This window comes from Alligator sinensis, unplaced genomic scaffold (assembly GCF_000455745.1).
Source record: "Alligator sinensis unplaced genomic scaffold, ASM45574v1 scaffold235_1, whole genome shotgun sequence".
NCBI classification, from domain to species: Eukaryota; Metazoa; Chordata; order Crocodylia; family Alligatoridae; genus Alligator; species Alligator sinensis.
In genome coordinates this window covers 2,442,449-2,457,362 of record NW_005842042.1, presented here as the reverse complement: position 1 = coordinate 2,457,362, position 14,914 = coordinate 2,442,449, and the positions used below count along the sequence as shown (strand labels likewise).

The 14,914-nt window shown below is 55.9% G+C and overlaps 2 protein-coding genes across 2 annotated transcripts; one reads left to right on the top strand and one right to left on the bottom strand.

Moving 5' to 3' along the window:
* Nucleotides 1-101: 101 nt before the first annotated feature.
* Nucleotides 102-5,667, top strand: PAXX (PAXX, non-homologous end joining factor). The gene is made up of 7 exons (XM_006022701.3): nt 102-108; nt 682-742; nt 2,043-2,086; nt 2,190-2,380; nt 4,115-4,201; nt 4,865-4,958; nt 5,195-5,667. Exons 3-7 carry the CDS (start codon nt 2,043-2,045, stop codon nt 5,232-5,234), a joined length of 456 nt encoding a protein of 151 aa, XP_006022763.1. The 5' UTR covers nt 102-108; nt 682-742; the 3' UTR covers nt 5,235-5,667.
* Nucleotides 5,668-5,882: 215 nt separating this feature from the next.
* Nucleotides 5,883-14,914, bottom strand: CLIC3 (chloride intracellular channel 3). The gene is made up of 6 exons (XM_006022700.2): nt 14,820-14,914; nt 9,678-9,787; nt 9,140-9,265; nt 8,659-8,765; nt 7,893-8,068; nt 5,883-7,398 (listed from the first exon to the last, which is right to left on the bottom strand). Exons 1-6 carry the CDS (start codon nt 14,853-14,855, stop codon nt 7,129-7,131), a joined length of 825 nt encoding a protein of 274 aa, XP_006022762.1. The 5' UTR covers nt 14,856-14,914; the 3' UTR covers nt 5,883-7,128.

Below are 14,914 nucleotides of genomic sequence, written 5' to 3'. Positions count from 1 at the left end.
CCGCGCGGCGGGAGCCCGCCCGGCTGCCGGGGAGGGGGCAGAGGGGACGCAGGTGGCACTGGCTTCGAGTCCCTTGGCGCAGCCGGAGCGGTGCAAGGGCACCCGTGTGTGAGAACCGGCCCCGGTGCCTTCATTTCAAGGACTGCGAGCGAGTCTGGCGCTGAAAGGCGGCGGGCTGTAAACTGCGCTTCCCTCTGGTTTCTGTTGACCTGCTCTTGTCACAGCTGTGCCAGCGACTAGGAGCAGAGACACTTCTGCGGCTGGCAAATGTCACCCTGTCTCTTGCAGACGGGGTTTCCAGCACCTGTCACTCCCCTTTGCTTGGGTCTTCCCCAGAGCAAGGGAAGAGGGTAAAAGTGGCCAGGGAAAACACGGAATGTAAAACATCCCACATGGAAAAGGCTGCTCTGCCTTTGGCACAAAGCCACTGGACAGATGTCAGGTTGACAGGATCCTCCTAATCCAGGGGCGGGCAAAATGCAGCCCGGGGGCTGGATGCGGCTCACCAGGCCATTCTATCCGGCCCGCGGGGCCCCTAAAAAATTTAGAAAATTAATATTTATCTGCCCTGGGCTGCCTATCATGCGGCCCTCGATGGCTTGCCACAACTCAGTAAGCGGCTCTCCGCCCGAAATAATTGCCCACCCCTGTTCTAATCCCATCCGCTCTTGTCTTCCCCAGTGTAACCAACGCATCTGAGGTCTGGAGCACTGACTTCAATCAGGAGAAGCTGGAAAGACATGTGGGTAACACGGGCAGTGTAACAGCTGAGATGTTAGTTATAAAGGGCTCCACTCGCATCTAGCCAGCTGAAACAGGTCTGCAGAGGCAGGGAGCTTAAATTTCACGTGGTTTAAAGCAGGCAGTTTAAAACACAGAGTATAGCAGTTTATTTGAAACCACTGGAATTGGCCTGACAACACACACAGGAAACTGGAAAACAAAACAACTATAAGAGAAATGGAGCCCTTGATTATACCTGTAAAAGGTGATTATCCAGGCTTCTAAAACCAGTAATTGATATTGATTGCCTTGTTTGCAGTAAAGACTTACCTTCCTGGGGAGAAAATCCTGGGAACTAAAAAGCTCCTTTATCAGAGGCAGCCATAACAAGGGCTAAGGGCAGGAAGATAAAGAATCAGACACATTCAAATAGGAAACAAGACACATGTTCTTTATAGCCTGATTAACCAGTGAAAGAAGGTATCAAAGGAAGCAATGGGTGATCTCTCTCCAAGGCAAGCTTGGCTGCCTTCCTGCCACTCGAGTTCTGGGCTAACTTCTGGACTCAAGTTACTGAGCCCATGCAGTCGGGCACATGCAACTTCAGGGTCGCACTCCATGCACCATGGGGGTCCTTCAAGTCTATGAACGATCCACCCTGTGTGTCGGGTATGACCATGCAGTGACCTGTCCCTCTGCTTCTTGTGCCCATCTGCCCAGTGCAGGTGATGTGGTGTCAGGCTGAAATGTGCCAAACTGCCTTGCAGCACTGGGGCTGGAAATGGGTTTCAGTCACTTGGTGTCTCCATGTGCATGGGGAGGGAAACAGTAACGCCCGGTGGGTCACCCTGCAGCCATCTTCTCATGAGCATTGTCTGCAGAGAGGAGGAGTGGGCTTCTGGAGATAGTGTGGCATGAGGGAATCTCCTTTGAAACAGCTTGGGCTCTACTCTGACATTTGTTGGGGGGGTGTGCCTGACTCATCTCTGTCCCAGGACTTGGATGGTCACTAAGGCACTGTCTGCGCTGCTTCTGTGGCACTCCTGAGAGCCCGGCTGGGAAGCCTGCACTAGTTTTTGCTCTGCGCATGCACATCCTAGTGCTCTCCAGCACACCTGAGACAGAGCTCAAGAGTGGCATCGGGGTGGGATGGTGGTGGGATGCCTTTATTTGAGTTTGGGGTGGTCTCAGGAGTGAGGCAGACAGAGCGATGAGTAGATGTAGAATGGCCCTAACCAAGGCATGAGGTGAAAATGGATCTGTTCCCCGCTTGTCCGTCACTGGCAGCTCAGCCTTCCTCTGTGGTTTCTGCGTTTCAGATGGCCCAGAGCGGGATCTCTGAGGATTACAGCACAAAGTTCAGGTGAGATCCCTTGCACGGTCCCCCTGCTGTGGGGCCGGATGATCCAGTCTCTTCGTGCTTAGCTTTGAGGCCCCTGTGTCACTTCAGTCTCTTGCCTATACAGAGAAGCCTTTGAGCACAGAACGGCTGCCCTGACGGTGCACAACGGCAGAGCCACTCTGGAGCTCAAGGAAGATGCCTGGAGCCTGACTTTTGACCTCTTCAAACTCCCCTCCTCTGAAGCCAGGATGCGGCTCCAGGCTCTGATGTTTGGCCTCATGGGTTGTGTCAGCCGCTTGGAAAAACGTCTTGAAGGTACCAGGCATGTGTATATGTGCATGCCTGTTTTGGGGGGCAGGGGAGGGAGGGAGTGCAGCTCTCAGTAGAGCTGCTAAATCTGAGCTCCACTTTAATTCAGAGCATGACCTCTTGAGTGGTCTGGAGAGATGCTCCCTCATTGCAGCACCATGAAATGCTGGTTCCTGGTATGGTAGGAGCGCAGTGTTCCAGGGCTGCCGCACCTTGGCTACCAACAACGGATAAAAATCTTACCTGCTTCTGGAAAGCTAGGCTGCAGCGGGACCAGCCCTGGGCAGAACATGCTCTGGGCTGGCAGAGGTCAGAGCTGTGCTGGGGTACCTGGGGCACGTGATGAGGATATGGCACAGTTATCCTGTGACTCTGGAAGAAGGGGAAAGACAAGGCAGCTTGTATCATCCCTGTGCATCTTGCACACATGGGGCTGGAACAGGACTGTGAGTTTGAAAAGGGGCCTGACTCAGCCATTGCAGGTGTTGCTGTGAGCCAGGCAGAGGGAAGATGAATTACTTGTGTCACCTGGGCAATGACCAGTCCAGAACTAGCCTGCACCTGCTCTTGATGCATGGCTGGGCTGGGCTGGGTTGATATTGTGCAATCAAACACTCGAGTCTGTTGTGCAACCAGACACACAAGAGAAGGGAAGTTGCCTTCTGTTGGAGCCCTGCATGGGTCTTTCTGCTATAGGGGTAAAAACCCACATGGGTCGGTGAGGAGGTGCTGGGTGTTTGGGTAGAAGAAGGGAAGCCCAGTGAGTTCCTTGCTGCCCAAGCATGTAAGTCAGGGGTGGGCAATTATTTAGGCCCACAGGCTGGGTCAGCATACCCTCCCTTTCTTTGCCCACACCCCTGCAACAGCTCACCAAAACTCCCTATGTAGGCTGGGGCCACAGGCAGGCTGGGAGTGGTGTTCAGGAGTGGGAGGGGCAGGTGAGGCCAGGATCATGGGGCGATGACAGCATGGGGCCGGGGCCTGGGACCCAAGGCAGAGCTGTGATCTGCTGTCCACATGCCCCTGCGATGGGGGACTGTCTAGAGAACAAATTGCGGCTGTGCCTCAGCCCCACACAATCACTGCCCCAAGATCCCAGGGTCTTCCTGGAGACTGGCCAGGAGCCACACGGGTAGCGTACTTTGCCAGGCGGATGCAGTCAGATTGCCCTGCCTGCATGGCTCCCGGAGACCCTGGGATCTTGGGGCGGTGACAGTGGGGGGCCGGGCAGAACTGTGATGCACTCAGGGCATGTCCCTGCTCTCAGAACTGGGGCTCTGCCCCGGCCCTGCACTGTCATCACCCCAAGATCTCAGTGTTTCCCTCCTGGTCCTGAGCCAGGTGGAGCTGAAGGACCTACTGCGGGCCGGGCAAAATCACTCTTTGAGTTGGACCTGGCCCACAGGCCATATTTTGCGGACCGCTGGTGTAAATGCATGGATGCAGCTGGCACCATGCAAATGGTGACCTCGGAGGTCCCTGCCATGGGATGCTGGTGGCCACACACAGCGATAACAATGACTCCCCTGTGGACATGGGATGGAGGTTGCGGGGCTATGAGCCCTGGGAGGAAGAGCAGGAGCTTGCTCGTGGAGAGCATAGTGTGTGTGTGAGGTACAGCATCACTCGCCTCCCTTTCCTCGCTGTACTCCTGCCCTGGGTGAAGCAGGCCTCTGCACCTGGAGCAGGACTTGCCAAGAGCCTTTATCTGATGTGGTTGTTTCTGTTTGCCCTCTTTAGCGGCAGAAGGTGCTGCTGCGGCTGCTGCTGCTGCTGTGTGCAGGTCTGAGAAGAACCAACCCAGAAACCAAAAGCTGTTGATGCCAGGTAGGGAGCTGGGGGGGAAGGGGGGGGCAACCTAGATGCCAGGACTTTGCTGCTCTGCCTGCAGCTTGCTACTCTTGCAGTTGGATCTGGGCACTGCAGAAGACTCTGCGAGCCATGAATTTGGCACCCTTCCTTAAATGCAGCCATGATTTGGTGCTGGGGGCTGCAGAGTCTTTCAGATCAGGAAATGATACAATGTCTGCCATGACAATGCACCACCAGGCAGGTGCACTGGCCAGTATTACCCATGTTCCCCTCGAACTGGAGTTGCAGTGTGAATGCCGCCAGGCACTGAAACCTTTTTGCTTGGCTCTTAAGCCAGTGTCGCTCCATCCAGGACCATGGCGGAGAGATTCCTCTCTGCTGTCTCGGACCTGGTGCCAGCTGAGATCTCCACCACTGTTCATGGCAACTTGGGACTCTGAACATAAGCAGGCACAGATCTGATCCTTCCAGTCCCCAAAGCAAAGCTCCTGTTGGCCTTCCTTAGAGGCAGAGAAGGGATGGGGCTTGGCCAAGACCACTGCATGCAGAGGGCCCCTGGGGTTCTTTCTAGCTCTGGACCCCATTAAGTGCAGCCAGGTGTTACCCCACAAGGCTTGTGCTTGTTCTTCGTTGGCAAGGGCAGCCCTTTCACCAGCAAGTCTTCTCTTTTCCAAGCAGATCCGAGTCCCAGGAAGAATCAAGGTGGAGGCTCAGCTGTTCTGGCCAAGAGAAGAGTCCCAGGAGAGTCTCTCATAAACCCTGGATTCAAAAGGTAACTCTCAATGTCTCATCTTCTCCTGGACTCCAAGCCCCAGTAAGTCCAGTACCGTGGCCCAGCACTCAGCTGGGCCCTACCTGACCCCCAGGGCTGGGTTGGGCAGACATGTGCTCATGGGTTGCCTGGTAGCTTCTGTGGGAATGTGCTTGTAAGATGGCTGATGGATCAGGAGCTGGAAAATGACTACATCCAGTATTCAAACCCCCACTCTCTTCTCCCTTTTCTTCCAGTAAGAAGGCACCAGCTGGGGTAGACTTTGAAGACTCCTGACCCCAACCTGGGCCCTTTTATGCATGACTTTTCACAGCATCTGACTAAGGGGATTTTACTCTGCAAATGAATTATAAAGCTCAACAGTGCCCAGCCCTGCCTTATGCTTGACTGAGTCCCTGGAGGACGGTTGAAACCTGAAGCCTTGTGACCTGTGTGATACGTCTTGCAAGCAGAGGCAAGCAGCAGAACCTCAGGGCCCATGACCTCAGCTCTGTGGGGAGCTGCTCCCCCTTTGCAGGCAGGCAGGGAGGGGCTCAGAGGCAGTCCTGTTTCCCCCCACCCCTCCCAATCTGCTTTGCCCTCAGGGCTTAGAATGAATTTGACTTTGAATGAATTACATTTTAATGACATTTTTATCTGGCTATTTTAATTACCCAACCTGTGTCCATAACTTATTTTAAATAAACTAGTGACTTCTTGCTTTGCATGCTAATAGCCTGGTCTTACTGCATTTGGTTTTTTTGGTCACTTCGTGATGGGCCTTGGGGGAAGCAAGATCATCTGTAGCTACAGGGCTATAGTTGTGGACAGGGAGAGCTGCAAACCCTCTCCTGGGGCTCCCATGTCAGCTGTGCCCTGTGTAGCCCACATGTGGTCAAGAAACTTCCCCTCCCTGGAGAAGGTCAGTTATTGTTCAACACCACGACGTGCTGTGCTTTGCCTTTCTTTCCTCTTTATTGACTCTTAAAAGCTCTAGGACAGTAGACAAATATGACCTGCTAGAGACAAATGTGGTGAGGTTTGGGACAAAAGAAGGGATGAGCCTTGTAGCTACTGGACCGGGTGGCAGAGAGCCTGGGGGTAGCTAGGCAATGAGCCTCTCAACCCCGATACCTCAGCAGAGGGCTGCGAGCCAGCTTGCAGCGCCTGTGACCTTGAACACCAGAGGTGGCACACTGCTGTACAACTGTTTTTCCCCCTCACAACCTCCCTGTCCCTGGCTCTTTAAAGGCCACTGTGATGCTAGTACAGGGCTCAGTTAGGGCTGGGCCAACCTTTGGGGCAGGAACCCACCTCCTTCCATGGCCAGGCATTAGTGTGTATTTACCCCTCCCCCCAGGTGGTTTTGCTTCTAGGAAGGCTTCTTGGCTCCTGAAGATCTGTGGGACTCACCACTGCGAGCCCCTGCTTGTTGCAGGAAACCTGCCCCTTGCTGCCAACAGGTGCAGAGTGGCCTGGAATGGAAGCTACGGCTCCTGGCATAGTGAGGGCTGAGCCCTTTTTAGCACAGGGAGGAGCCTTAGTGGACAGGTTCAAGCAGCTTTATGCAGCCTTGCTGGTCTCCTCTGCCGCCTGCCTTCCCCGCTCGCCGGCTGGGATGCACTGCCCAGGCCCCAGGGGAGCTCCCGGCTGCCAGAAGTCTTCTCTGCAGCCTGTTCTGCTCCATTCCAGCTCTGAGGCTTCTGTTATCACTGTGTCCTTAGCAGGCAGGTGATGGACAGGGTTGGCCTTGAGAAGGTGGCCGTGCCGCCTCCTTGTACATGAATTACTTCTACCTCCAAGTCTTGATGGGGCTGGAGAAGCGGGGGGCTGGAGTGAGAGGCCTCGAGGGAGCACGTCAGACAAGATGGAAGGATATTAGCTGAAGAGGCTTCCCAGAAAACCCTCCCTCGGGGAGGGCTTCAGGGTACATGGGGCAGGCTGGAGGGAGAGGAGGTGATGGCCACCAAAGAGCAGCCTCCTGTTGGGCTAAAGCCCTTCCTAAATCAGGTAGGACTGCTAGCACTGCCCTGATGTAACCCAGGCCCAGCTCACCCCAATCCAGGAGCAGTGTTGGGCCACGGCTGTTCAGGGCACAAGCCCGGAGCAGCTCTTGTTCCCTCCACCTCTGTTTGGTGTTTGTGGATAACACACAGGCTCATTTCACAGCACAGCCCCATCAGGTCTGTCTCTATACCCTTCCCCCGGCCCCACCTCCTGCTCTGGGGCTTTGGCACTGGCCATTAATGGAGGGGGACAGGGGAGCCATTGGTGAACGTGGAGATGGTAGTGGCCTCTGCTCGCTGGAGGACCGATCCACAGAGCTATAGGCCTGCACTATCTCCTCGTTGTTGGGGCAGGTGTACTTGAATTCCTTGACCTCTTGGGCATTGTTCAGATACTGCCAGATGCCTCGCAGGTCCTTGGGGATCCCAAATTGCCGGTAGTGCTCACAAACAACCTGTGGGGAGGAGCAGCAGCATTTCTTATCCTCTGCACTCAGACTGTTTCCCCCCACTACCTCACCCAGGCCACCCCCGGCTTTCCCAGCAGAGCCTCCCGGATCGCAGGCCCCAGCTGGAGTGCACTGTGCTCCCTTGCAACTCGGAGAGCTGCGTGGAGCTGAGGGCTTTGTCTGGGATCTGCCCCCATGGAAAAAAATCCCATCTCCTGCTGCCGTTCTGTCCTTGGGATGTAGGGAGTTGCCCCAGCCCAACACCAGCTTGTGTAGGGCTCAGTGTGGCAGCAGTGGCCAGCCAGGGGTGGCAGGGACTAGTGAGGGGCAAGTGGCAGGCACTTCTGTGCAGGGCTGAAGGGAAGAGGGAATCTGATGGGTCACTAGTCCATGTAGGGGAGGTAGAGGGCCCTTGGTGGAGGATAGAGTAGGGATGAAGTAGAGGAGGGCTCCCAGGGGGGAGCAGGGTGAGGTGGTGCTTCAGGGGATCCTGCACTCACGTGGACGATGTTGAGCTTGGGCAGCAGGCTGCAGTCGGCTAGTGTGAGCTGGTCCCCATCCAGGAAACGCCTGCGGGACACGGTGAGACGGGGGTCCTGGGAGAGCTCATACTCCAGGGGTGTGCGCAGGTACGTGTCCAGTTTCCACAGGGCCTTCAGCAGGCCACTCTGCAGGGCTAGGGTGTGGGGAGCAGAGCAATCAGCACAAGGCCTGCAGAGTCCTGCAAGGGCTGGCATGGTGTTGCTGTCTGATGGCCAGGCCCTATTAGCCCCTGCCCCATGCAAGGATGAGCACCTTCCTCTGCTGGCGAAAGCTGCCCTGCCAGCTCCAGGGACAGTCCCAACCACCCCCAGGCCAGGGTGGCTCAGGTCATAGGACCATGCCCCTGTGCCTTAGCTCACTGCAGGGCTTCAGCTGCTCACTCCTTGCAGGCAGAGTTGGGGGTGCCTGGGTCAGGATGAGAGCTCCCCACCTGCCCTGGGGTGAGCCCCTTCTAGCAGAGCGGAGGCCTCCTCCCAGAGGAAGGGGAGCCAGTGCCATAGCGATGACTCATGAGGAGGGCCAGGCAAGGTCTGACTCCGCTGAGGGGAGGCCTGGGAGGGGTTTTAGGCTGATAAAGCTGAGGAGAGCAGCAGCAAGCCTGCGCGGGGCAGCAGGGAGGCATGTGGGGCTGGCAGCATGATGCCAAGGAAGGCAGCAGGGCCCTGCCCCATGTGGCTGCTTGTAGATGCCCTCCTGTCCATCCCTGACGTGACAAGCCCTCACCTTCATCCTGGGCAGGCAGTGGGTTCTTGATGTATGCAGAGAACTTGTGGAAGACATCGTTGCCTGCCACAAAGGACTCCTTGTACCGTGGAACCAGGCTTGGGTACCTGCAAGAGGCCAACGGAGGGAGGCTGTAAGCTGGGGCAGAGCGGTGGGCCTGGGTTGGGGCAAGCCTGGGAAGCCACATGGACTCAGAGTCCCCTACTGTGCCCTAAAGTCTGTCCTCTCCTTCTTTGTCTCTTCCCATGCCCTTGTGCCCGTCTCGTCCTCTCTCACTCCCCATTTCATCCTGCCCCATCACTATCCAGCTCTTACCTTCCCACCCTGCTCCACCCTGCTTCCCCCTCCCACCAGCCCTGAAGAAACCATCATATTCCCCATCCCTGCCCCCAACACAGCATCCCCCCACCCCCGGGGACTGATCTTTGTTACTCTGATTGTGTGGGGCTGACAGTGCCCAAGGGAAGGGCTGGCCACTCACTTTGGGGGCCTCAGTGTCTCCTCCAGGAACTCCTCAATCTTGATGGTGTCAGTTTTGGGTTCCCCATCATACAGCAGCACGGGTAGCTGGGACCCTGGAGCAAAAGCCTTCAGGACATCCAGGGATCTGCAGGGAGAGGGGCTCACAGTGACGCTGGGGCATGGCCAGGAGCTTGCTGGGGCAGACGCCAGCAGGTGCTGCCATGCACCTGTCTGCAGATGCAAGCCATGCAGTGGCCGTGTGCCAGCCTGATGTCCTCTGCCAGCAAGTGCCCTGCTGTGCTGCCCTGAACAGACAGAACTTGTTGCCTGCCCCATCACATGGCAGAGCAGAAGGTGAGCTAGCATGGTCAGGGGGAAGAGGAAGCTTGGGCCTTTCCAATCTGTCCAGTCTCCTTTCCTGGTTTTGGGTGAGTCGCCTTGGTGGACACACAGGTGAAAGGAGAGGCAGGGGGCTCCATGGAAGTGGGTGGGTATCCTAGGGGGGAGGGAGTGTGGGCAACTTGTGATGGTTTTCCTGGCCCAGCCTTTCTGCTCACCTTTTCACATCCACAGTGGTCAGAGTGAAGGGCACGCCCTTGAGCAGGAGGACCATGAAGAGGCGCTGGCAGAAGGGGCAGTGCCCAATGCTCTCGCCATCATCGCTGGCCTGTGGAGACACATAGCACCCTTGTGCCGGGGGCAATGTCTACAGCCTTCCTTCCCTACTCCCCCCTACCCCCCGTCCCGGGAAGTCTCCTCCCGCCTACACTCAGGGCTGGGGGAGTCCTGTGCAGGCTGAATTTCACATTGAACCCTTCTATGCCTCTGTTTCCTCCATCTGTACAATGCAGGGAGACTGTGATCAGAGACAACTCGGAGCCATAAGTCCTGGCTGCCTGGACACTGTGACCAAGGGACCAACTGTACCAGCTGGGGTACGAATCAGCTTTTGCAATAGCCAGGGTAGTTTCCTTCAGATAATCCTATGGCTTGTACAGTGACAGACCATGGGCAAAAGAAGCTGGTGCCAAGGAAGGCGGTGTCTTTGTTGGTGTTGCAGAGAAAAGACAGTGACGGACTCGCAGGCAAACAAAGAACAATGCTATTAGGCTGCACTTCCCACCCTGCACTTTGGGCTCAGGCAGGGACACTCTGCATAGCTCACATGGGTGTTGGCCAAGCGGGGTCTGGTTTTATCTAGGCCTGTGCTGGCTAGTATGCAGCCTCTGATGAATGGTACCGAAACTGCATGCTAGGTAGGGCTGCTGGATCATTAATGATCATCAGGGCCAGCCTCCAGTCCCAGCTACACTGGGGTAAATCTGGAGGGACCCTCTCATCCCCTGCACTGGGACCTCTGCAGACAGACCACGCTTTACCACTAGAAAAATGCCATTTTGGTGAAACAACCAACATCACAACAAGCTGCTGTGCCATCCTCAGCTAACCTGAGTCCTGCAGCTATTCCTTATGTGGCTTCTTCCTACCGGAGGACTGAGTAGAGAGATCAAAAGTCATTGCCCCCAAGCCCCAGCTTAGTGTGTTTGTTAGCTAGATTGACTGGTCGACCCATCGCCTGCTCTGACCCCCATGCCCAGCAATCACCAGGCTGTGCTCCTCCTCTTAGTGACTAGCAAGCACCTGGGTTATACACAACCCTGTGACACTACTGGAGACAGAAGGGAAAAGCAAGTCCTCCCTGCTAAGCCTCATGAGGCCCTACTGGGTTCCTTGGTGAGGTTTTTCAGCACAGGAACCATTGCCCTGTGCCAGCGTGCCCCATCCCCTGGCAGCAGGGTGGCTGTTGTAAGTGTCCAAGTACCTGAAGGCTGTCTCTATAAGTTCAGTGCACAAGATTTCACAAGAGGCTCAGCAGTTACTCCAGATGGCAGCTGGCCACGGATGCTCTGCTTGCCCCTTTCAGAGCCTGGCAGGATTGAGGGCTGCCAGGAGACTGAACCATTAATTCCCTAGTCTGGTTAGCTGGAAGCTCTAGAGCTTCACACATTCTCTGGCACAGGGAAGCCAGCAGCTGTAGCAGGGAAGGCCCTGGCATGAGCTCCAGCCCCTGGCACAGAACCCCAAGGCAGAGTCCTTGCTGGGCAGGGAGTTTTGTAATGAAGATTATTCTAACATTACATGCCCTTCCCTTCTGTTCCAGGGCGGATGCTGCAGTCTGGTTACACCTAGCCTGTTCTGGCAGGTGAGTCAGACACTGGACAACACAGCTACACCCAGGTTGGAGCATGACATAAGGCCTACATTGCACAGGCTGCATATTCCCAGAGACACAGAAACTCAAGGGGGAAAGCAACGGCTAAGCCAGGGGTGTCCAACATACAGCCAGCCCACAGGCTGCATCTGGCCTGCAGAGGAAGTCATCTGACCTGCAGGGTTTCTCTCTGGCAGACAACTCATCTCCCATGGGGCTTCTTTCTGTGTCTCTCAGAGCTGCTGTGCCAGTGTGATCAGCCGCCAGGGGGTTAATGGCCTTCTTCCTCCCCTCCCCCCACCAAATCCACAGCCATATTTCTGGTTTTTGATTCTCATTTGGCACCCAAATTGGTGACAGGGCAGCAAGGGGGTTAACAGCAGCTGTGGCAGCTCAGATCCAGCCTGCATAACTCACTGGAGTGCATCACTCCTGGTCTAGGCTACAGCGTACAACAGCTGGGTACAAGCAAGCCACAATTTCCATTGCCTTAAGTGGACTTGGGTGCTTTATTATTAGTCTCTATTTTTAGGGTGGGGAGGACTGAGAGCCAAGGGTGAAGGGACCTGCCAAAGGCCCTGCCTAAGGCCAGTCAGAAAAGCAGTAGCAGAGCCAGGAACACACCCCAGCACTCCTGACCTCCAGCCTGGTCTGATGAACAGAACACCCAATAATGCCACCACCCCTTGCAAACAGTGCTGCTGGACCCACCTAACTGAACAGCACAGCTACCACCCCAAGATGGGCTTATGCACGGGTTCCAGCAGGGCTCAGGGTGTCCTGCCACCAGACACTTCTCCTGCAGTTTCAGTGGCTGCAGGAGTCTTTTCTGCTTCCTGCCCTAAATTATCACACAACCTGCCCATGTGCACGGATGGACTCTTGGCCTGGAAGGCACCTCAGGGGGCACCTGGTTCCACCCCCCTGCTGTGATGCAGGATGCACTGTTCCTAACCAACCCAGCCAGCTGTCAGGCCTGCCTGTTCTCCAACTACCCCCCACCACCTCCAGCGAAGGGGATCCCACAGTTTCCCTGGGCGCCTTGTACCCTTGTCTGACAGCTCCAAAGGTTTTCCTGAGATCTAATCTCAATTTCTTGCTGCTGTTTCCTGCCCTGCCCTTTTCAGCTGATGGGAGAGCAGGCTGTTCCCCCTCCTCAAATATTTGAAAGGCTGCTATCAAGAAAGCTGCTATCACTTTTTCTCTAAGCTAAACATACTTGGTTCCCTCAACCGCTCCTTGTAGAGTTTGCGTTCCAGCCCCTTTATTAGCTGTGTCAGTTGCCTCTGGGCCCCCTCCGTTTTCTCTACAGCTTTCCTAACGCACAGCCGAGCAGCATGAGGCCTAACCAGGGCTGAGCAGAGTGGTGCTGTCACCCCCGGCCTCACATACAACACTCCTGCTTAAGCATTTGCTGCTCTTGCTATTGCTATTGCATCACAGTGCCGACTCCTGTTAAGTCAGTGATCCAACAAAGCCCCCAGGTCCTTCTCAGCACTGCTACTGCTCTGTCAGGTATCTCGCCACCTGTTTCTGTGCATTCAGTTTATTCCCCTGGAGAAAGCACCTTGCTTTTGGCTTGGTTGTATTCCATTGCGCTGTCTCTAGCTCAGGTCCCCAATGTATGCAGACCCTTTCCAACTCTAATGCCATCCTCCAACATATTGGTAGGGACTGGAGGAAGGAGGACACAGCAGCACCATGACAATCTTCCTCTCCACTACCTTGGGACTACTCTGCTCTGCTCCCAACTTGCTTGGGCTGGAGGAGCCTGGCTCCCCTGTGCAAGGTTAAGGGCAGGTACATTGTTTACAGAGGCCCAATAGAATAAAGGCTTCCCAACAGCTAAGAGCCCCGGGTTGCCTCCCAGTGGGTCTGACTGCTGGGACAACTGCCCGTGGGCACTACAGTCCTTACTCAGAGTCACACTGTGCTAACATGCAGGATGCCCGGAGCCAGCTGCAGCCAGGTGCAGCTATCGCTGAGGGCACCAGCATCTCCTTCCCAGATGGAACAAGTCATGGGACTTGCACTAATGTGCCCTTCTAGGCATAGGGAAGCCCAGGCTCAGTGGGGTCATGTGGGAACCAGACCCCAGAGGTCAAAGGTAAGTATGGGCATCTCTGCCCAGTAACCAGGATAACCAGACCAGGGTTGGCAAGGATGTGGGAGGAGAGTGACCCTCAAAGTAAAAGCTGCTTATCACTGACCATATCCCTGCTAAAGTGATGCCAACCCCTGGCCACTGTGTGCCCAGGAGCAAGGGACCAGGCTGGCTTTCTCAACACCAATTGACAGAGAAATCCCAGGGAGGGAACAGACTGAGGGCATGGCTCCACAATCAGTCAGGCCCTGCAAAAGCCAGCAAGGGGGTTGGCACTGGTGAAATGCCCAAAGAACCTGGTGCCTTCTGCTGCCCAGCTGGTTTCTGCCAACCAGGCAGAGGTCCAGCCCCTGTTCAGGGGAGTGAGGCTGGCAGGTACTGGAGCTGGAGGGAAGGGATTTTGCTGGACTTGGGTGGGACTGGGTGCTCCATTTCCCTGTGCCTTTCTCTGCACAGGAGGCAGTTTTGCTGGCTCATTTGATGAGAAGCCCTGAGGTGGCCAAAACCTTACAGGTATCAAAAGGTCCTGCGCAGCTCAGTGCCCCCCACACACCTGGCAAAAGTGCTAATGGCTCATCCAGACAGCTGCTCTGTGGGGGTGTACTGGGCTGGGGGTTGGAGGCTCCTTGCCTGCACCTGGGGAGGAGGGGAGCAGAGTCTTGTGTGAAGAAGAGGAGCAGAGTGGAAGGTCCTGGCTGTGAAGGGCACCGAAGGGTAAACCACACTAACCGCTATCTCAGCAAGCAGCTGTTAGCTTCACTAGAGACAGTGTTAAATGCCCCAGGAAGCTCCTCGCCAGCAGCCAGGGTAAGCAGAGAGCAAAGGTGGCAAAACCCACCAGTACCACCGAGCAGTTATCAGCTGAGGAGACCCTCACAGCTACAAACACCCACCACATGGCCCCCTCCACTGCAGCAGACAGGTCTCTACATCAGAAACCCACCTTCCTCTGACCACAGGCCGAGGGCGAGAGGCAGGAACACGTGCAGCCTTTTCAGCCTCTGCGCCTTCAGCTAAGTCACTCTGGGCAGTGTTAGCCAGAGCCTCCTGGAGCCAAGCCCTTGGGAGGGGGTCACATGCAGGAGACTGTGAGGTCTGTTAGGGCAGCGAGGCACAGGGGGCAAGGGAGGGGCTGCAGGTAGGACTGAGGGCTCCAGCTGAACTATCCCTGGTAGCCCAGCACAACCTTGGGGATCACTTGTCTAGAGACGGACTCCCCGCCAGACCCAGCCCAAAGACATCTCCCAGTCTACATCAGCCTGCAAGTGTTAACAAGCAGAGCTCTGTGAGCTGTGACACGCTGTGTACACATACAGCTGGAGTTTCCTAATGAGCCCCCCGCTGCATGCCTGACCCCCCACCTGGCAGAGGGGCAGCCCTTACCTTGATGAACAGCTGGAGCTTGGAGCTCTCGGCCATCCTGATCCTCGCTTGGCAGGGGCGTGCACTGCTCTGAGCACACTGCACCAGGCTGGCTG

Excerpts from the sequence above, each read along its gene's own strand:
- CLIC3 (XM_006022700.2), bottom strand. The coding sequence starts at position 14,855 with ATGGCCGAGAGCTCCAAGCTCCAGCTGTTCATCAAG. Across the intron at positions 8,766-9,139 it reads GAGACACTGAGGCCCCCAAA|GTACCCAAGCCTGGTTCCAC; the intron begins GTGAGTGGCCAG and ends GGCCTCTTGCAG. Across the intron at positions 7,399-7,892 it reads CCAAGCTCAACATCGTCCAC|GTTGTTTGTGAGCACTACCG; the intron begins GTGAGTGCAGGA and ends TCCTCCCCACAG.
- PAXX (XM_006022701.3), top strand. The coding sequence starts at position 2,043 with ATGGCCCAGAGCGGGATCTCTGAGGATTACAGCACAAAGTTCAG. Across the intron at positions 2,087-2,189 it reads GATTACAGCACAAAGTTCAG|AGAAGCCTTTGAGCACAGAA; the intron begins GTGAGATCCCTT and ends TTGCCTATACAG. Across the intron at positions 2,381-4,114 it reads CTTGGAAAAACGTCTTGAAG|CGGCAGAAGGTGCTGCTGCG; the intron begins GTACCAGGCATG and ends TGCCCTCTTTAG.